Consider the following 21,043-nt stretch of genomic DNA (forward strand, 5'->3'; position numbering starts at 1 on the left):
TTACTTTAGTAATTCCATATTTAAGATAAGGCACGTTAGAATACATTAGGAAATATGTGAGCATTTTAAATATTTGTTCTTTAAAAGAGAACGAACAGGAAAATCTGTTGATAATAGTTGACTCTGTAACGTTACGGGATTATTTTTCAAAATTTTAAATTTCAAAATTGAGTAAACGAAACTAAACGAAAAAAAACGAAAAAGAAATAATCAAATTTTTTATATTGTGGAATGTAAATGTTGGTAGTAAAGCTATATTATTTATAATTTACTAATATATCAGGTGCGTTTGGAAGTTTCCAAGATTTACTAATTGCCAATCTTTAAGTCTGATTGTAAAGTTTTCATTTAGGCCCTTAATTTGAATTGAGGGCTCTTATGGTTCCGACTAGACATTTGTTTCTTATTTAAAGTCCTGCACTATTGTTTTTCGTATTACTTGTCATGAAACAATATGATTTTTTGTGTTTTTACATGTCTGTGTGAATATCTGTTTCCTAAGAACTGGTCATCTCAGTATTGCGTTCACATATTACATTGGTTATTTGCATTTGTTGGAGATGGCGTTACGCTGAATATAAAATGGGTCTTGGAGCTATAGATATAGCAGTGACTTTTACCCTGACTTTGTTTTTTTTGTTATTGTTTGCATTGCATGTATCAATTGTCGAAACTTTAAGCAGTTGATAATGATATTCAGGAAATTTTCCTTGCATCGTACTATTAAATAATTCATTAAACAGATAATTGGGGACAAGTCTTACACTGTCATCTGGCCCTAAACTAGGATTCCCTGTGCGACGGAAACCAGATACTGATATAAATACTTAAAAGCGTTTACATAGATAATACACATATAGAGAATAAATATGCAGTTAAAGAACCAAAAACATGTTCATCACATGAATGATTCCCCGATGTGGGAAGACAGGACCCCTAACGGGCGATAACTATTACACCATTGAGTCAGTCAAATAATGTTAGTCAAGTTGTGTTTTCAGATGTATGACTTCTATACAATATTTCAAGACATTCACTGAGAAACGTAATCAAGATTTACTAGTATACAACAAATTATTAATTACAGGACGAAAAACGTTTACAATAAAATAAAATGTAGGTATAAATCTGCAGTAATAATCGAAGTAGGAAGATTTACTTTTTGATACTACATAGGTTAAATTTGCGCTTAATTTTATTGGGAAATTCAGTAATTAAAGCAGAAAAAGAAGTTAATTATTTTCAAAACTGTACTATAAATGTGATTTACATTAAAATAAATTATTTAAATCTACAATAATTAAGATTAATAAATTAAGGATAAGATGTTGATGGAGTTAGGTCATGAGGTTTCGGGTAAGGATTTGGAGGATAAGGAGTAAAATTAGCTGGATACGAAGGTGGGATAGGATGATAATGTGGTGGGTAAGTTGGAATATTGGAGTATGGACCAAGGTAAGGAGGTGGAGGTGATGGTAGGGGTGTTGGTGGTGGATTCGGACGATGCTGCGGTTGCGAATAATCCGGATACGGATAAAAATCATTAGGCTTTGGTACTGGGGGGTACGGATAAGGTGGAGGATAAGGGTAAGGAGGGTAAACGGGGTGATAGCCTAAGTCATAGCCGTATGGTACTGGAAACACCGATCTTGGATATGCATTGGAGACTCCAGGAAATCCGTAATCAACTGGTTGCATTCCGGGATCTAAATACAATGGAGTTGAAGGTGGGAATACTGGAGCTGGTGGTGTGAAAAAAACTAGCTGTGGGGAGCCCGCTGGGTAAGAGTATGTGGGTGATTCATTCGTAGATGTAGACGGGGAGTCTGTTGATACTGATGACGTAGTTGACAGCTGCGATTTCGAAGCTGCTGTAATAGAATGAAAATGGAATTACTTTTGCTTAAATAAAGAAAATACAAAATCTCTGTGTCCAAGGAGTGAGTTGTTTAGTTTGAAAATTTTAAGGCCAGTCAAAGCCTTAAGCGTACGTTAAATAACAAGAAAATATTTGCATTTATACATAGGTTAGATCACAAATCTAGTAGTAGTAGTAGTAGATTCAAGTCGTTTCTCTCAAATATTATCTTGGACTTGTTGAATTTGAAAACATGCTATCATCACTCAATCGATCCAAAAATAGTTCAGAATAGAGCCATCATGAGAAAATCAGCATACTACAGCACTACTTTTAATTTTATTCATTTTTGGTAATATTATTTTATTTATAATATTAAGTTAGATTTATATTTTTTTTTGTATAAGCGCAGTATACGAAGCAATTTTTATCGATTTTTTTGTCGTAGGTGAAATTAAAACAACTTTTACAGTTTCATTTCGCGTTTTTATCGCCATTGTCGTTGACCATTAAAACGGAAATTCGAAACATCGTAAACAATATAATTACTTTAAAAAAGGTGATATTAAACCGTAAAAGGCGCTTTTTGTTATTATTCGTTCATTACAACATATTTTTCCGATCAAACATTCCTTGATAGTGTTTTAAATCTATTTGCAACAATTTTGTTTGTTAACCAAACGGTTCAAAAAATGATTAGAATAGTATGACATCGGAGGATGCTTGTCAGAAGCGGAGGCATACTCTGGTTTGGTTGATTAATGATTACAATTGGAAGTAGTTGTATATTACATATATACGTATATTTCAAAAGCTTTTAATGTTTCCAGAGGTAAACGAATCTTATAATTTCGTGCATCAGAGTGGGAAAGATATAGGGGAACGCAAAGTGAGATACAAATATCCATAGACGGAAGACAACACCATAAGCCTACTGAATATATGGAGTACTAAACAAATAAGCGTTGATATTTTGGAATGGCTTTGAAATGCTTAGTGGTCATGCCATTTAGTTAGGACGGATGAGAAACTTAAGGGCTCAGTCGGAAGGGAATGATTCGATAACAAATGTCCAAGCGCTCCCAGAAGAGGTCTATCAACCCAAGGGTAGCTGCAGTCCGAATGCATTTACCACCAGATTGGGATTCCATTGGGGTGGGTGGCGCATTTACGTTGTAGATGTCTATGGGCTCCAGTAACCACTTAACACCAGGTGGGCTGTGAGCTCGTCCATCCACCTAAGCAATAAAAAAAAAAAAAAAAAAAAATCCGTAGAGAAACCCATGATGCTATGGGTTAAGTTAAGATTTAGGTTTTCTTCAGCGAGTTCGACAAATATGGAGACACGTGCTTTAGTTGCTGCTACGAGCAGCGTTCAATAGCACTGAAGACAAGCGTAGGTAGGAGATATGTAAGAAGTTTACTTTAAAGCAGTAGAAGTAAAGTCACATAGGTCTTCTGTTTAGACGTTAACTCTATTGCGCAACGAATCTATAAAAACATCACTTCGTTTTAAATAACAGACCTTGACTTTCTCATTAATATTTGGTTTTATAACTTTCAGTCTTATTATATAATCTCTATCGAGCGACGTCGACATCTTATTTCAATTCTATGACAAGTCTACTTCTAAGTTTCAAATGAAACTACGTATAAAGTTATTAGACTCACGATTGTACAGGGAACTGATCATTTGGTTCATCCGCTCGGTCAGGGATGGCAGCTGGAAATAGAATTAATTATATAAATACATATTTATTAATTATTGATCAACACAATTAGTTGTATTAATGATGGTATTTTCGCTAAGACCAACCTCTTCCAAATAAACACCAACTGAACAAGAATCATCTAAGATATATAGTAAGTACAGTGTACTTACCGTTTAAAAAATGTATTTTGGGATTTTACCCATTATACTTGCCGACGAGGTCATGGTTCATCTGATGTTACCGGAGGGTAAAGGGTTTATCGGAGTCCATATACATCACAACGTTCACGCCGCAATCCACCGTCAGATATGAGGTCTTAATAGTATTGTATAGTATAGACGTATATAGTGTAGTATAGACACTTTCCATCCTTCAGACTAACATACTTAACTACAAAGTGCATAAGTGCTATCTGCCAAATTAGATGCCACCAGATCGGTAGCTGTATAAATACTATACTGTCTATGGATTCCGGCAACCATTTAACATCAAATAGACTTTGCTCATATTTCATTTAAATAACCAAGCAGGTGAGAGTTAATTACGCAAAAAAATTAGTTATTAAACAAATTTCTAACTTTAAAAGCTACTATCTCAAGCGAATCCTAGAGGACTCATTGCTTGGAAAGATGCAGGCAATCTTCAAAGACTGGTGGTTACTGGTAAAGTAGAAGGTACAACCGCAGAGCCGTAGCCCATTTCGTTGCTCTAATCAGATCTGCATCGGACTGATTCCCCCATCAACGAATAGCCGAATACAGGATGAGGTGGCACAACATCGTGAGGAAACCGATAGAGGAGGTCACGACCCCTGAATTGAGGAGCATTATTCCTCCAGAATATGGAAGCTTAAATACTTTACTTTGATTATTACCTGTGTTTGCTGTAATTCTTGGAGAGTGGCGTTAGTAACATGACAGCAATCGAATAGCAGAGTGCTCAATATGATTAACAATTTCAACATTTTAACACAAACACTCAGGGGATGTGTCCTACAATATGCAATTCATTGCATCGGTCGACCATATTTATGTTGAAATGATTATGCAGACGCTGTAAGATAAGTGTTGTTCCGATCGTCGAGATATCATCAGATAAGATTTTAAAGATAAAGTACCGAGCGTGAGGATAAGGTTTGTGATAGTAAGGAAACTATATTATATTATGGAAATTGTGTAATTATTTCTGGTTATTTTGAAGTCGTCGTGGCCTAAAGGATAAGACGCCCAGTGCATACATATGCAGCGGTGTTGGAATCCCACAGGCAGATATCAATCTAAACAAATATGTACTGTGTTGTGAGTTCGCATGGGTAGGTAATACCACCCTGCCTATTTCTGCCGTGAAGCAGTAATGCGTTTCCTTTTGAAGGGTAAGGGAGCCATTGTATTGTTAGAACGGAGACTTTAGAACTCTTGTCTGGACGTAAATGGCGGCATTTACGTTGTAGATGTCTATGGGCTCTGGTATCTACATAAGACCAGGTGGACTGTGTTCACCCATCTAAGCAATGAAAAATATATATTTCATAATAATCGTTTCATTAATCCGTATGCGGAACAAATCTCTGGAAGCTTCTCGATAAGCAGAGTGTTTTGTTCTCTTTTAACTATCTAATATATATTATTAGATAGATAATACGTTATATACTGCCTAAAATACGACAATCTACTTTATATACGTATAAAAACCATTGAGTTGTCCACAATAACAAAAAAGAAACAGATGATAAAAAAAAAACAAAAAGAACCTCGTCTCAGATTTAATTATATTTTTGACATCAAAATGTACCTTTGTACATAAATCCAAAACGAACGTACGTGATACAATTCGATTTTTCTTACATCCGTGTTTCTTTGTTCGAACGATAAATTATTTTAATGTATATAACTAAAGTTTCATTTAAATACACACAATAACGTTGTTATGTAAGCACAATGAAAATTTCGATGATGAAAAGCCGATTATAATTCGACACGCACTTGTAAGAAATCATGATTCAATTGAAAATTTAATTTTAGTTGTGGGCTTGTCAGATCTACATCTGTGTGCTTAGTGCGAGATTTTTAACGTTCTCGATAGCGTAAAAGTTTACTCAAATCTGTATGGAGTCGGAACGTTTCCCTACGTTTGTCGCTAGGGGCGCTGTTCCAACTGCATACAAATTTGAGTTAACTTTTACGCTATCGAGAACGTTAAAAAACTCGCACTAAGAACACTGTTAACAAACTCGTGACCTACGACGTAACAAAACATTATCATTCTTAGTGTGTTGTATCCTGACCAGGACCACTAGAACAAAAATAACAATGTGTTTTCAATATTTAATTTTATAGTTATTTATTTATGCATATTTATTATTATTATTGGTGAGCTTTTATAGACAATATATTCAATATTAATTGCATTATGATAACAAGTTTAGTAGGCCTTGAGATTCTACTTAATTAATTTCTTATTAATAATAAAACTAATGCAACTAATTATAAACCGTGAGATAATGTGTTTTAGATACACAGTTAATTGTACAGCAGAATTGTTCTTCCTCACTTCCGTATTTACATTTTAAAGTTATGTTTATGTAGCGAAAACGTATTTAATTAATTTTAAACGATAATAATTTGCATTTAGCTGTGTAGATTCTCATAGTAGGAGTACAAACTTATTTCATTAAGAGAAATGAAAACAGATGGAGAAAGATCGTGAGTGAAGAAGTGATCCCAAACGGTGGTCACGACCTTTAGTTTTTTTTTTTTTTCTTTTCTTACATGTGTGGACGAACTCACAGCCCACCTGGTGTTAAGTGGTTACTGGAGCCCATAGACATCTACAACGTAAATGCGCCACACACCTTGAGATATAAGTTCTAAAGTCTCAGTATAGTTACAACGGCTGCCCCACCCTTCAAACCGAAACGCATTACTGCTTCACGGCAGAAATAGGCGAGGCGGTGGTACCTACCCGTGCGGACTCAGAAGAGGTCCTACCACCAGTATTGAGGAATACGAGACAAGACGGAGGAGGAATAGTGGAGAAAAGCGGATATACTAGTTCAGCAGAATACTAATTCACAAATACAACCAGGGCGACGCATCAGAAACAATATTTTCCAAAACGTGTTTTCTATTTGGCCCATTTAGCGTACAATATTTCTAGGCCCAGCAATAACAATGATAATATCGCTCCGGACATTGTCAGGCACAGGAGTGGAGCAACGTCACCGAATTTCACTCTTTCGGCAAGTAGGGATGTTCTGCAGGCTGGTCGGCGGACTCTGAGCTTGGAGACCAAACGTTTTGATAATCCCGTCTCGTGGAGCCAACGTGATGAACAGCGTAACGCGTGAGTCCATTGTCCTCTTTTTGTTGTTGTCACCCATGAGATTGACTACAACGTAATAGCGTTTTAGCATTATAAGATTGCAAACTTTTGGCATTAGGTACTCACTCGGCTATCATCTATATATTAATACGTGAAGCAAAAACTTTGTATCTCTTTCTACGAAAATTGCGTGGACGGAGGAGTATGAAATTTCCCACACTTATAGAGACAATAGAGAAGAAGTGCTAATATTTTTTAAAAATTATGCATTGAAAATACATTAAATCAATAAAGAAAACAATACACACACTACCATATTGTATTTGATACAACACATACATATAAATATACTCTTTGTGTATTGTCAATTGTGACACTTTTGTTATTCTTTAAAGTCTGGTTAAATTGAGAATAGATTAATATTCTTTGTCTTTAATATTATTTATTTGTAGTGTAGTTGTGGCGAAATCTGTATTATTATAGAAATACCATAATAATGTTTCAACTTTTAATTTCAATAATTATTAATTATAGTCGAATTTCGACTACTGCGAGGACCACTAGTTTTAATTAACCCACAGTTTTTTCTGAGAGTCTGTTCCCAATATTTCGAGATCCGTGGGTCGTATTTTGGCGACTCATTTCACTTTAGAGCAATAAAATAGACGTAATTAGACAAATATCCTCACGCATATTATAATTAAATTATTGTTAGAAACGTTACTTTAAGGAAAATCATAAGCAACCATTGTATTCGTTTGTTTATTATTTTGGATGGTAAGAGCAACTTGCCTCGTTATAAGGAACCCATAGGATTGGAAACGTGAATGCTGTTATCCATTGCAGTGTCTATGGTGGACGACCATTCGTCTCATCAATAGTTTAGTTATACCCAGATTAACGGTAGGCAGCGGCTTGGCTCTGCCCCTGGCATTGCTGAAGTCCATGGGCGACGGTAACCACTCACCATCAGGTGGGCCGTATGCTCGTCTGCCTACAAGGGCAATAAAAAAAAAATCTGGAGAGCGGAAACTTCAGAAAAGTCATCTTTGCTATTATTACTTACTATGTATATGAAATGTTACAACGAAGATCTTCTACCGAGGGTGAGATATTTTTCTTTTTTTTTAATTCTACGTATGAACTCACTATCTATAATATTAAGAGAATTAATACTTACTTCAGGGATAGTATCGACGTGTTGCAATTTACAGATATTGTCATCACTAAATCTTTTGAAATATGGATAAATCTGGTTATATTCAGCGTGAAAGGCAGTGTTTCCGTCTTCAATGAGTTTCACACCTTTTTCTATGTCTTGGTAGAATTTCGCCGTAATTTTCTTCTCTTTCAAGTACTCCAAGTCCTCCCAATTAGTTTTAATCTTTAAATATAATATATGTATCCGTTTAAATACAAAAGGGGCTAAAACTTTTATTTTGATACCATTAAAACCTTCTTCATAATTCGTCCCCTATTGTAGCCAAATTAATTAACACAATAACAAACTTACTCCTTTATTATACATATAGATATTTAATAATTTTATTTTGCGAAAACCAATATTTTAAATGTATTATTTCCCGTCGCTTGTTGTGTCAAAGGATAAATCGGTCATCAAAAACATAGCGCTATGAATTATCAAGACCGTGAATTTGGTTCCTATATCAGATGCAGTGACAATATTGGGTGTTAAAATCTAGCGTTTATTGTGAAACTGAGAAATAAGTGCTATAATATCTGAGACATTATTGTCATAACGCCGGTTATGAAACTTAGCTATACCGAATCACTTTAAGTTTTAAATGAATGAATTCCACAAATGTTGTTCATATTGTGTAGTAAAACTCAAAACCGGATAATTTAATAAATTAGATAATACTACATATAACTAGTGGTCGGGCATATTAGGAGCACGCGCATATATTTACTACTTTATTGACGCGAAGTCACTGGTTCAGGAAAGATAGACAAACGTCGCAGAGGACCCAGTCCCACGAGATGTTCGGACCAATTTCGATCTGGATATCACGCTCCATGATACTCTCCAAGAAGCTAAGGATCGCAGCAGATGGAGAACAATTGTAAATGAGAGAATAATGCAGCGGGAGTCACGTATATCAGTAATAATATAAAAATGAATTGCTGTTCGTTAGTCTCGCTAAAACTCGAGAACGGCTAGACCGATTTGGCTAATTTTGGTCTTGAATTATTTGTGGAAGTCCAGAAAATGTATAAAAGATAAATAAATATGAAAATGCCCGGAATTAAATAAAAATGACAATTTTGTTTTTCCTTTGATGTGTCTCCCGACGGACTGATTCATCTTGTTTGTTTTAAGTTTATTTAATACAAAAGTTTAGGTTTTTCATTTATCGATTGAGGCACTACGAAGTCTGCCGGGTCAGCTAGTCAGTAATAAAGAAAACGACGCAAGGAGAAAGACTCATTAAGAGAAAGGAGAAAGGTTCATTACGGTTTCAATAGTTCAAAAGTACGATGTGTTTGCAAACTTACATCAAACATTAAATAGCGCATATAATCATAATCTTCTGAAGCTATAGAATATCTGGAATCGGCCAGCGACCTCAACGAGTCTGGTCCACTTCTGCCGGTACTCATCAGCGCTGATACAATAGCTGATGTGTAATAAGCGTGGACTAACATAGACGATACGGAGAGGACTATGAAGGTCCAACGTCCTGAAATGCCTTCCGGAACAGCGCTGGCGTCTGTTGAAGAGGTTGACCGCTTACAATCAAATTTAGATGTGCTAAGCGTAATTTGAAAAATACAATGAAGCGTAGAATCTTGAAACGAACATATTTATAGTATTTAAATTAGTATTATAATAAAATTATATGTTTGGATTATGTTAGGAATTTTTTTAAATTACTGTTACTATCGTACTACCAAATGCTCGTCCATGACTACAAAAAGTGGGGCGAATATTCCATTGGAAATAATCAAATGCTATTTTTTTCCATTGGTGTAATGAAGTTCTTCTATCCTCATTTTTCTTTACATATCCATAAAATTTAAATATCGCATCGTTACAATTAGAAGATCTCTTCTAAAGCCAAACTATAGCTGCCAACAGATAATTCAATGAGAAAACGCCATTCAGCTAATGTTCAAAAGAACTAAAAATACCTTGCTGAAGCCATGATGCGAGGACAGTGATGCACGCTCCGTCCTTCTCCAGTTGGCTTCTCGACGTGAGCCACTGCGCAGCTGTTAGGACTAGACCGATTGCCAGACACGACCACCAGACGACGGTAGCGAATGGTTCCACGTACATGTTGCTACTGCTCTCCCTTTCAGCCAAATATGTGAAGCCGACACTACGAAAATAGTATGGTGATATGCGAATTCCGTGAGAGTCAGCAAGCTGAAGTGGAAGTGGGCTGGCCATATATGCCGTAGACCGGACGATCGCTGGAGCAGACGAGTTCTCGAGTGGAGACCGTGCAGCGGAAGACGTAACGTGGGACCCCTGCCTCGCTAGGTGGTGCGATGACCTCCGAACGGTGGCCGGCAAGAAGTGGATGAGGAGAGCCGTAGACCGGGCTCAGTGGTGTGGATTGGGAGAGACCTATGTCCAGCAGTGGATGACTGTGGGCTGTTGATGATGATGATGATGATGATGAATTCCGTAAATGTGTTTATAAAATATTTTTATTTTACATTAGCTTTTGTTGTGTTTGGAATCTTTAAAATTATGAATCTGGAGAATCTTCTGTTGCAAAGAAAACTTTAGAATATTACGTGACAATACTGGCTGTGCAATAGCGACCTTTTCTATAATAACTATGACCCGGGAAAATATAATAAAATATATTAAATACCCAGAGAAATGGTCCATCAAAATTGTTACGACCTTTTAAACTTACCTAAAAGGCCAAATTGGTAGCACATAGTCTAGTCTTTCAAATCTCGATGGCATCATTCTTAGTACGGCGCCGGCCAATACCGACTTTTCTGTATAAAGTTCCACCATCATACTGTCGTTACTGACTACCGTGCTCCAGAGTAATGTTGGAACGAGCACTTCACTGAGAAAAAGAGTATTAATAAAATATATTATTATTATTAAGTCTATGAACTTTATCCAAATAAGTATGAGAGAGAAACTTAAGTTAATTGTGCGCTACTACTACCTTGTATGCCAACCGCACTATATCATAAACACAAAATACAGACTCATATAATGCGTTACAAATAAGAATGGGCATAATAACCTGCGCCATATTATGACGTCATAGCTGTCAATTAGAAAAAAAAAGGTAAAGTCAGTTAAAAAAGCTCGCACCGTCTCCTTCGAGGCGGCGTGCTTGCTCGCCGGGGCGCCACCCTGGGACCTGGAGGCGGAGGCGCTCGCTGCCGATTACAGGTGGCGTAGCGACCTCCGCTCTAGGGGGGAAGGGCGCCCCGGCGAAGGAGTAGTTCGAGCGCGGAGGCTCCAATCTCGGCGGTCCGTGCTGGAGGCGTGGTCTCGCCGCTTGGCGGACCCGTCGGCCGGCCTCCGAACCGTCGAGGCGGTCCGCCCGGTTCTCGCGGACTGGGTGGGCCGCGACCGCGGATGCCTCACCTTCCGGCTAACGCAGATGTTGACCGGCCATGGGTGTTTTGGCCGGTACCTCTTTAAGATAGCCGGAAGGGAACCGACGGCGCAGTGCCACCACTGCGCGGACCGCGACGAGGAAGACACAGCGGAACATACATTGGCGCGTTGCTCTGGATTCGACGAGCAACGCGCCGCCCTCGTCGCGGTCATAGGTGAGGACCTCTCGCTGCCGCGCGTCGTGGCTACGATGCTCGGCAGCGACGCGTCCTGGAAGGCGATGCTCGACTTCTGCGAGTCCACCATCTCGCAGAAGGAGGCAGCGGAGCGAGAGAGGGAGAGCTCTTCCCTTTCCGCACCGATCCGTCGCCGTCGAGCCGGGGGCCGGAGGCGGGAATACGCCCGTACGTCCCGGCCCCTGTAGGTGGCGGCCTCCCCCCGGTGAAGGTCAAGGGGCGACCTGAGGGGGTGAGGCCGCGCGGCGCGCTACCAGCACTCTAGCGCGCTGCCGTGGAGTGAATAGAGCGACCGGTCGACGGTGTATCGCGTCCCGACCCGGCAGGCTGGTTCTGGTCCAGCGGGGTATTCCGGGACACCAGCGGCACCGTCTGGGCGGCCCGACGGGCTGCCGTACCGAGACGGCCGACGTTTCAGAGCCTTCGATTCGCCTCGAAGGCTCCGTCGGCTGGGCGTCCTTGGGGTGAGCCGCGCCGTCTGGTTGTAGTGTTGACCGCGGTAGCCCCCCTACCTCATCCGGGTTCTGACCTCGGAGGGGATCGGACGTCGGGTGTAAGAGTGCAGAGGAGTCGTTTAGTGGGTGGGATCTAAAATCCTTGGGCCCGCGGTCTGCTCACAACACCATGCAGATCGTTGAGTCTCACATACCCCGCGCGCCCCTTTTGCGCGGGGACCTCGTAGGAGGTTCGGCCCTCTACGCGAAAAAAAAAAAAAAAAAAAAAAGTTAAAAAAGCTAGGATTTTTTAAATATTTATTTATAATCCAAATCTTCGAGTTTGCCGATTCCACTCATCCCACTGCTTGAGTAATCATCATCATCGTCGCCCATTCATAGATTATAGGGACCGACAGTGTTGCAGCCTTGATTTTTAAATAGGTGGGATTTTTCTTTGGTATAATCTAAATTCATGTTTAATTTACCTCGATCAGTACTCAACGTTTCAAGAAAACTATATAGCTGTGTATGGTTCATTAAAATAGACATATTAATAGTCTTCATAATTAGACAACATTTTCAATAAAAAAAAAGAAGATATATTTTTTTTTGTTGCTATCCATACTTTTATATCGAACTTTGACAGAACAAGGTCATTGACGTGCACATTCTTATTTGAAACGCACTTTAAGCTGTTGAATACGAATATATGTATAAACGGATAAATAAATCCTGAAATTTATATGTATTCACAATTTTATTTCTTATATATTAATAAATAAAAGAGCGATGGCCACGCTATTGGCGGTATTGGTAGAGGCAGAAAATAAGTTAGTGCATAATAGAGATTATTTTTCTTTAGCTAAAGTCTACGTAAAATTAAGTTCATCATTGCAAGAAGCTTAAAGCTAAAAAATATTCACGTAGCATTTAGGTGCTCTATCAACAACGCAGAAGCACCATGCGCGCATCTGATCGCAGAATCCAACTCAGATAAACGTTCGTCAGCCAAATACTGTCTAAATGTACCATTGTACCAGTCTTCTGAATATTGCGCGATCTAAAATTAAAAAAGAAAAAGTATTTCAGTTACATTCTATGAATTATCCAAATTGAAAACGTGAAGTAAGAATAGGGAATTAAGAAATACATTTTCTTAATTCATCTTTAAATGCATCTTTGAGTCTTTAAATGTTCAACTTATTCTTGAAATGTGTTATTTTGGAGACGTGTGATAGGAAAATATATTTCTAGAGAAATAGCATAAGCAGAATATACGGAATCGCACAATACACATATTTTTAAGTACTTAAACAACTATTTGTAGTCGGTCTTTTGATGTATCATGAAAATTAGTATCTGGAAGGTCACGAGATCACTTATCGGTTAACGTTGTTTTTTGTGCCCATCAGTGAAAGCTTAACGAATCTTTATGTCCAAAAATCTCTTATCTCCAAAAAATCGACCTTGGGAATCGAAAGGGAAAACCCTTGGAATTCACAGACTCAACTCAAATAAACTTAAAAAAAAAACTGCAATCTTGTAACCTTCTCCTAATTATTATTTAATACAAGTTTTTAATATGACGTAGATCCGTAGTAGATCGTAGATAGACGTATTGCTAGCCATAAGTAAGAACATAATTTGAAATTATTCGTAACATTACCGGTGTTGCAATCCTCATCGGAAACTTCTTCAAATTCCTCCTGCGCAATTTCTTTTCTACTTCATGAGTTAATATTATTCCGTTTGACCAGTATGCCCATGGGTGAACACTTGCTCCTTCTTCGGGATGTATATAAATGTCTTGAAAATAACCCACCTGATCGCTGTTACCTTTTTAATAAACAATTAAAACAATTTAAAATTTGTAACAGCGATAATGTCCGATGTAAGATCTCCGATCTCTGAAGATATCCGATATAGCTTCATGCATTATTTAGCATAAATATTTAATTAAACTGAAAGGGAATGTGGACAATATTCACCAACTAAGCTACCAATAAGCGACCAACTAAACTATTTTTCCCAATGGCTAAGTTATTCGGCAAATGTCTAAAATATAAAATCATAGATGTGCAGTCGGCCCTACAAATATGTACTACAAGATAGGTTACTGTATCATCTACTATATTTTGCACGTAAGTATTGCTTCCTCTTTATTCTTTCCTTCTGCTGATTTCATAAGCTCATACATTCCTAAAGCTATAATATTTTCCCACAATTACGCCTACATTAAAAATCATACTTACCATTTCCATAATAATTGAACAAAGTGATATCCGCGTCGTACCTGACTGTGTGAAGTCGATTTGGAATTTCGTTGCCGACTATAAGCCATTTGTAGTTTAAAGAAAAATGATGACTTTTAGTCTGCAACAAATTTGAAACAAGATCTGTGTTTACTGGAGATTCATTGATTTTGATGTATGATGAATTCTTGAAAGGATGCAGCCAATTGACACGCAAATCGTTGGAGCGATCTCCAGTCAGGTGGTGGACTTGAAAAAGATCAGAGCAGATACTGGAGGCAGAGATATAAAACAGGTTCTAGGATATCCATACGTAATTTTCTATAACTTTAAGCCCGGCCGATTATTATATTATTATAAGATCCTCTACTCTACATTTGACTACCTAATGGGGTAAAATCGAAACTATAAAGGCATATGTCCAACACTGGGCATATCTCTAAAATATAATTTTGCTTACCTCGTTTAATATATTGTAATTCTCTACAAAATAAAGGACTCCTTGTGAGTTTTTTGTACTAATGTATTCAAGAATATGCGCATCGCAAGAACATGTTGCACTCAATCCGTGACGACTGAAATCTTTTATTAATTTAGCTCTATCTGAAATTATTATTTTTATGATCTCCAGGTTAGAAATTATTTATTATTATTTTATTTCGATGGTTCTTATTTTCCTACTCTTAAGATTTCAAAAGGTATTATAGTTTTGCAATACGCCTTACATGGAGGTACTGCAGATTAAGTACTAAAATAAAACAAGTTGAAAAGCTACTTCAAATATGACGTAAATAACTTAAAATTAATCCCTTAGAAACAAAAACTCGGTCCATAAATGGCATTAGAAGTCAGTGAAAAAACGAACAACATACTTTTAAAAATAAGTATAATTACATTAAAACTTATTGAAATAATTCTAGAAATGCCTTGAACATTTTTTTACAAAACTACCCAAAACAGCACTGCTACTTTTCCGTCTTCTTATATCTTATGTATTTAATTTAAAAAATACTCAAAAATTAAATTCTTTATTTTGACTAATTACTTAGATTGAAATGTATTCTTTGCATTGAAATTACTGCTTAATTATCAATTTTGAAATCTTCACCGAAATAAGGTAAGCACGTCAGAACAATGACGCTGCCGACGATTTTGTACTTAAGAAATTCGACTATAGGTAAAATCCACATTTCGTTAAACAAGTTCTAACGTTGCGTGTTATTTGTTGAAAGAGCAACAGTATAATATGTTGTTGGTAAGTTTTATACTGACTTTATATTGGGATTAGCTTACGTGTACAATAGCAAAGAAAAAGGCTACACTAAAAACCAATACTTCAATTTTGGACAGCTACAATTTAGTACAACTATTTTTACGCCTCAAATTGACTATATTTGTCTAAAATGTAATTCATAAACGATCCTAATAAAAATCGAAATGAAACAGACATATAGTATAATAATACAAATCGAACTTTTCATGGCTTTGTTGTATTTTTTTTAGTAAATTGAGAGTCTCTTTTCTGCTGTGTTGAGCGTTTACATATATATTTCACTGCCTGTTTTTGAATTACAACCAAAAGCGTTTCTTCGAAACATCCATTTTGTAAGCCAAATTAACATACATAGAAAAGTACTCATATTATAACACATAAATAATACAATACGTGTTCATTACGGTGAAAGCATAACATTATAAAAATAAAATCTACATGCAAATTTTTTATATAAAAAGAAAACCTTCAATAAAATAAAAATATTATGAAGCTGCTGAAAAAGCCAAAGCATGCAAATACAGGGGTCTAGGCTCGGAATATGTTTTTATCCCATTCGGTGTCGAGACCCTTAGTCCGTGGGGTCCTAGCGCTACAAGGCTTTTTAAGGAAATAGCAAAAAGGTTAGTCGACACCACATGAGTCCGAAGAGCTGGCAGCTACCTTGGACAAAGAATTAGTCTAGCTATTCAAAGGGGGAACGCTGCCAGTATCTTCGGAACCTTGCCTAAAGGGACTCCTTTTAATAATATATTTTAGTTATTAAATTATTATTCTTATTATTTAATATTATAAATATTATTTTAATATTATTAATTTAGTATTTAATTACTACATAAACATTATAATTTAAAGGTAATATAATCTAAAGATTAAAGAAAAAAGATCAATCGTCAATGTAGTCGAACATAATTAATCTAGTTTTCCTCATTCTCCTGCCTTTCTCCCAGTCACCTGAGGTCGGCGCAACATGTTTTCTTCTTCCATACTCCTTTATCATATACCATTTCTTCGCGTTACAGTTGTCGTGATAACTGACCACGTAAAAGTAGTTTTTTTATTTTTATTTCTTAGATGGGTGGACGAGCTCACAGCCCACCTGATGTTAAGTGGTTACTGGAGCCCATATAAATCTACAACGTAAATGCGCCACCCGTCTTGAGATATTAGTTATCAGGTCTCAGTATAGTTAAAACTGCTGCCCCACCCTTCAAACCTAAACGCAATACTGCTTCACGGCAGAAATAGACGGGGCGGTGGTACCTACCCGTGCGAACTCACAATAGGTCCTACCACCTGTAATTACGTAATTTATAATTATGCGGTTTGATTTTTTTACACTATGTTATTCCTTCACGGTGGAAGTAAATCGTGAGCATTTGTAAAGTACGTATTTCGTTAGAAAAAATTCTTGCATTGCATACGAATGCACCGGACATTTGATCCTTTAAGCACGACGACTTTTGGGTTATGGCTTTCATGAACTACTAACCACAATTAAAACTACTTTTATTGAAAATAATAAATCCGTAAGTAAACCGTAAAAATAATTTGAAATTCTACTTTTTTTATTACTTTATTTTTTACTAAATTTTTTTATTTATTTATAAAATTACTATTTATTACTAAATAAAAAAAAAATAAAAAAATTGGACTCAAGAAAACTGAAGAATATACTAAAATGAACACAAGTCGGTCATCCGAATATGCAATGAAAAAGCCACTTAACAAATTTACGATTCGATGATACTAATAGATAATGCAATGCAGTTGCAAACCTATGGGGCGTTTCTGCAACGAATCAAATTGCTACTGTCACGCTGTAATTTGAATGTTAAAATTTAAATACAAATATTTAAGCCATGCTTAAAATATTTTTAATCAGAATGAAATTGATGGAATTACATTACAAAATCTTATTTTGACAACTATGCATTATAGAGTGTAGTAATACTTAGTGGACATTTTTTTAAATTAAAATTACGGTATAGTAAATATTTTACTGAATCTTAAGTTTATTTTAAATTGATAGTACTTTTGCTTTGTCCAAATTAGGAAGACACCCCTGTGACTGACTATATTGAAGCAAGACCAATGCGATAAGTTGCCCTTTAAACCGCTTTGTAGCTACAGACATAGGCGTGTTACTGTCCCGGTCCAATATTTTTTCAGACAATATCGTATCGGGAGCTTAGTGTGGTAATTCCACGTCGTAAGTATTTGATTATCTTATTTACATTTGTTAGTATCGAATCAGTAAAATTCGTTTGTGAATTTTAATAATAACACTCAAATAATTTATGATGCTTATATGATGATCTTACAATGACAGATAATTCCATTGATTTCAGATTCATCAGATGTATTTTATATATTTTAGGAACATTGCTTTTCAAAGTTATACACATTTTGTTGGATGTTGTTGTGTGTGCTCAGAATTATGGTTTTTGGATACTATTACGTTATATTTATCATTAGGAATCGTTGTTCATATAATTCACATAGTTCACATTTATTTGTAAAACATCGATGTTTATAAATAAAATAAAACTTAAATTAATAAAGCTAACATTAAGCTAACTTAGCAATAACAAGGGGGTGGCAGACAGGAGGGAGGTAAAGGTTTCGGTTCCAATGTTATAGGTATTGGTGGAGGAACCATGAAGGCCGTCATAGGGATACCGATTGGAGGGGGAGGTAAACAAGACGGTGGTGGCGGTGGAGGTACTAAAGATATCATTATAGGGGGAAGAGCTGGAGGTGGTAATGGTAATGGAGCTTGCATACATAAGGGTGGTGGTGGCGGAGCTTGCAAAAACATTGGGGGTGGTGCAGGTAGTATTATTGGAGCAGGTGCAGGCGGTAAAATCATAGGAGGAGGCATCGTAAACGGGATGTTTGGTGGAGGTAGCATTAGAGGTGGAGAAGGTGCGGGCAAAAATATTGGTGGTGGAGGAAGACATAACGGAGGAGATGGAGGAAGACAAAACGGTGGCGCTGGAGGTAAGCACAGCGGTGGCGGCGGAGGTGGAGCTAGCAGCAATGGTAGCGGAGCAGGTAAGATGAGTGGTGGCGCACACGGTGGAGGTACTGGAGGGGCCGCTGGCATTAATAATATTGTCGGTGGTGGTAGCTTCTCTTTGTCTGTAAGTAATCAATGTATTTACAATTTGTTCTTTAATTCCTACGTACTAATTTGTCAAGTAGGCAGTAAAGTTCAACTGAAGATATTTTGTCATTTTTCCCCTGCATTGAAAACAAGTTTTTGTATTTACCAATAGCTAAGTAATTTTTATATACATATTTTTTTATATCAATGGTATTATTCCTAAGTTAAATGATATTCTACTACAACCTTAACAAAAACAAAAACTCATTTTTTTCATTCTTTTCAGATTTTTTTGGCAATTCGAGTTTAAGGATATCTTATATTCTGTCTCATAATTTTTCAGTTTACTTATTAATAATGTTATTTCAAATTTTTTATAGAAATTAAATTAACTGAAAACTATGATGCATAAATAAAGAGTATTTCTTTAACGCTACAGCATTGAATTTTAATAAAAGTTCAAGTTAAATGCATTGGGAATTGAACAACTTAAAACAATATCCGGATAGAAACCATTCAGCATTTCACTTCAATGTGATAATTACTTGATTTAATAAGTTAATTATTAGATTATATTTATAATAAATATACTTCATATTGTAATTTATTAATTAAAAAAATGGAGGACTGAATATGCCATAGCATGTACATATTGACAGTTTGAATATAATAATATGTACATTAACCATTGCGAAAGGAAATTTGGAAATATTTCTGATTGTAATCTTAGAATTATATTTATTATCATGTTACTAATTTATTAGACATATTATGAATCTGGACATCAAAAATCAAAGCACCAAGCTTTGGTAATGCAGACTATTGTTAGATTTCAAATTTCAGACAGCAATATTTTGTAAATTTGTATACCTTGTTGATTTTTTTCTGCGGTAAAATTGAATTTTGAATTGGAAGTAATGGAGATTTAAAAGCTTCTGTGAGGTCCTACTTAAAAAAGAAACGTCTTTGATAATTAACATATCCAAATCAACCAAAATTGAATTACATGCGTACAAGATTACCAATCGATGCGAAATTTAGAAGTAGACTTAAACCAAGGTATGTGGAGCTAGTGTAATAACATTATAATAGTACAGTGATCGAATAATTAACAATATAACGTGGAAATTACGAAAGCGCCTTACCTAAAAGTTTTGTCTTTAAAAGCGGCTTCAGCAACCTATAAATTGAAAGAATATTAATATGGTTGATTGACTGATTTGATTATGGCATTTGTTATTTTACTTACGATGCTAGGAAAGCTTTTTTGCATTCTTTGAGGTCCTTGAGGGCTTCAAGCTGAAATAAAATAGCACAGTAAATGGCATAAACATAGCAGAGTTAGCTAAAGAAACAGAAAATACAGGTGGTGTTGGTTCACACTACCACCATATTCCGCATTTTTGTACAAAATATCTTACGGCCGTTATTTTTATTACACGGCGTTAATCTTCCGATTTTCTTCAAACTGTTTGACAAGCGATATTCTTTCTTTTTTTTGTAATAGTGGCTACTGAACAGATTTAGTGTTAAGTAAAAAATAACATTGATAACAAAACAAAACAGACTAAAAACATATAAAGTTCGTCACTTTATTTTTTTATTTTTTTATTGCTTATATGGTTAGACGAGCTCACAGCCCACCTGATGTTACAACGGCTGCCCCACCCTTCAAACCGAAACACATTACTGCTTCACGGCAGAAATAGGCAGGGCGGACAAAAACACATTATTATAAATACATACCAAACACAGGCCTTTTTCGTCACAAGCAACAACATAATATGATGAAGTAAACAAAATGATCCCAACGGAGGACCAAAAAAACCTTTGACCCCCCATTTTACGTGAACGTACAAACGCGATCACAACCAAACTCAGATAGATGTATAATGTCAATATATTTGTGGTCCGTCGGTTATTTAAAATTTCTACGTGATTTATTTATTAAATTTTTTATCATATATTTATCTTGAAATCAGTTCTTAGAGAAAGTTAGGCAGTCGCACTTGATTAGATCGAACGTGGTGATACGTTCTTGTTTACGTAATAAATTTTACTTTACATAAAACGCCAATCGTTTTCATCGATATGCAATATATTTATTAAACACTAGCTGATCCGGCAGACTTCGTAGTGCCTCAATCGATAAATAAAAGACCTAAACTTTTGCATAAAATAAATTTAAAACAAACAAAAGGAATCCGTTCGACGGGGGACACATCAAAGGGAAAACCTTTTAAACCTTCTCTGGACTTCCACAAATAATTCAAGACCAAAA

General features: G+C 36.3%; 3 protein-coding genes across 3 annotated transcripts; all 3 read right to left on the reverse strand.

Annotated features, from left to right (window-relative positions):
• Positions 1 to 1,236: 1,236 nt before the first annotated feature.
• On the reverse strand, positions 1,237 to 4,570 carry LOC101747122 (uncharacterized). Its single transcript, XM_004927602.4, has 3 exons — positions 4,445 to 4,570; positions 3,530 to 3,581; positions 1,237 to 1,871 (listed from the first exon to the last, which is right to left on the reverse strand). The coding sequence occupies exons 1-3, from the start codon at positions 4,532 to 4,534 to the stop codon at positions 1,315 to 1,317; spliced, it is 699 nt and encodes a 232-aa protein (XP_004927659.1). The 5' UTR covers positions 4,535 to 4,570; the 3' UTR covers positions 1,237 to 1,314.
• Positions 4,571 to 6,693: 2,123 nt separating this feature from the next.
• LOC101735556 (uncharacterized) lies at positions 6,694 to 15,570 on the reverse strand. The gene is made up of 10 exons (XM_038016583.2): positions 15,489 to 15,570; positions 14,841 to 14,983; positions 14,381 to 14,501; positions 13,795 to 13,964; positions 13,052 to 13,188; positions 10,785 to 10,946; positions 10,045 to 10,235; positions 9,409 to 9,623; positions 8,072 to 8,275; positions 6,694 to 6,957 (listed from the first exon to the last, which is right to left on the reverse strand). The coding sequence occupies exons 1-10, from the start codon at positions 15,568 to 15,570 to the stop codon at positions 6,694 to 6,696; spliced, it is 1,689 nt and encodes a 562-aa protein (XP_037872511.2).
• LOC101746850 (uncharacterized) lies at positions 15,253 to 20,675 on the reverse strand. Its single transcript, XM_004927600.3, has 4 exons — positions 20,509 to 20,675; positions 20,012 to 20,061; positions 19,908 to 19,942; positions 15,253 to 18,797 (listed from the first exon to the last, which is right to left on the reverse strand). Exons 1-4 carry the CDS (start codon positions 20,602 to 20,604, stop codon positions 18,235 to 18,237), a joined length of 744 nt encoding a protein of 247 aa, XP_004927657.2. The 5' UTR covers positions 20,605 to 20,675; the 3' UTR covers positions 15,253 to 18,234.
• Positions 20,676 to 21,043: the final 368 nt, after the last annotated feature.

This window comes from Bombyx mori, chromosome 16 (genome assembly GCF_030269925.1).
Source record: "Bombyx mori chromosome 16, ASM3026992v2".
Classification (NCBI taxonomy): Eukaryota; Metazoa; Arthropoda; class Insecta; order Lepidoptera; family Bombycidae; genus Bombyx; species Bombyx mori.

What these genes read in the sequence shown, in the direction of transcription:
- LOC101747122 (XM_004927602.4), bottom strand. Translation starts at nt 4,534, where the DNA reads ATGTTGAAATTGTTAATCATATTGAGCACTCTGCTATTCGATTGCTGT. An exon ending in AAGAATTACAGCAAACACAG is followed by an intron (nt 3,582 to 4,444) that starts GTAATAATCAAA and finishes TTCTATTTCCAG; the next exon opens with CTGCCATCCCTGACCGAGCG. An exon ending in GATCAGTTCCCTGTACAATC is followed by an intron (nt 1,872 to 3,529) that starts GTGAGTCTAATA and finishes ATTCTATTACAG; the next exon opens with CAGCTTCGAAATCGCAGCTG.
- LOC101746850 (XM_004927600.3), bottom strand. Translation starts at nt 20,604, where the DNA reads ATGGGGGGTCAAAGGTTTTTTTGGTCCTCCGTTGGGATCATTTTGTTT. An exon ending in ACGAAAAAGGCCTGTGTTTG is followed by an intron (nt 20,062 to 20,508) that starts GTATGTATTTAT and finishes ATTTTATTTCAG; the next exon opens with CTTGAAGCCCTCAAGGACCT. An exon ending in AAAAAAGCTTTCCTAGCATC is followed by an intron (nt 19,943 to 20,011) that starts GTAAGTAAAATA and finishes TTCAATTTATAG; the next exon opens with GTTGCTGAAGCCGCTTTTAA.
- LOC101735556 (XM_038016583.2), bottom strand. Translation starts at nt 15,570, where the DNA reads ATGTGGATTTTACCTATAGTCGAATTTCTTAAGTACAAAATCGTCGGC. An exon ending in GTTCAATTATTATGGAAATG is followed by an intron (nt 13,965 to 14,380) that starts GTAAGTATGATT and finishes TTTATTAAAAAG; the next exon opens with GTAACAGCGATCAGGTGGGT. An exon ending in CGCATCATGGCTTCAGCAAG is followed by an intron (nt 9,624 to 10,044) that starts GTATTTTTAGTT and finishes CCTCTTCAACAG; the next exon opens with ACGCCAGCGCTGTTCCGGAA.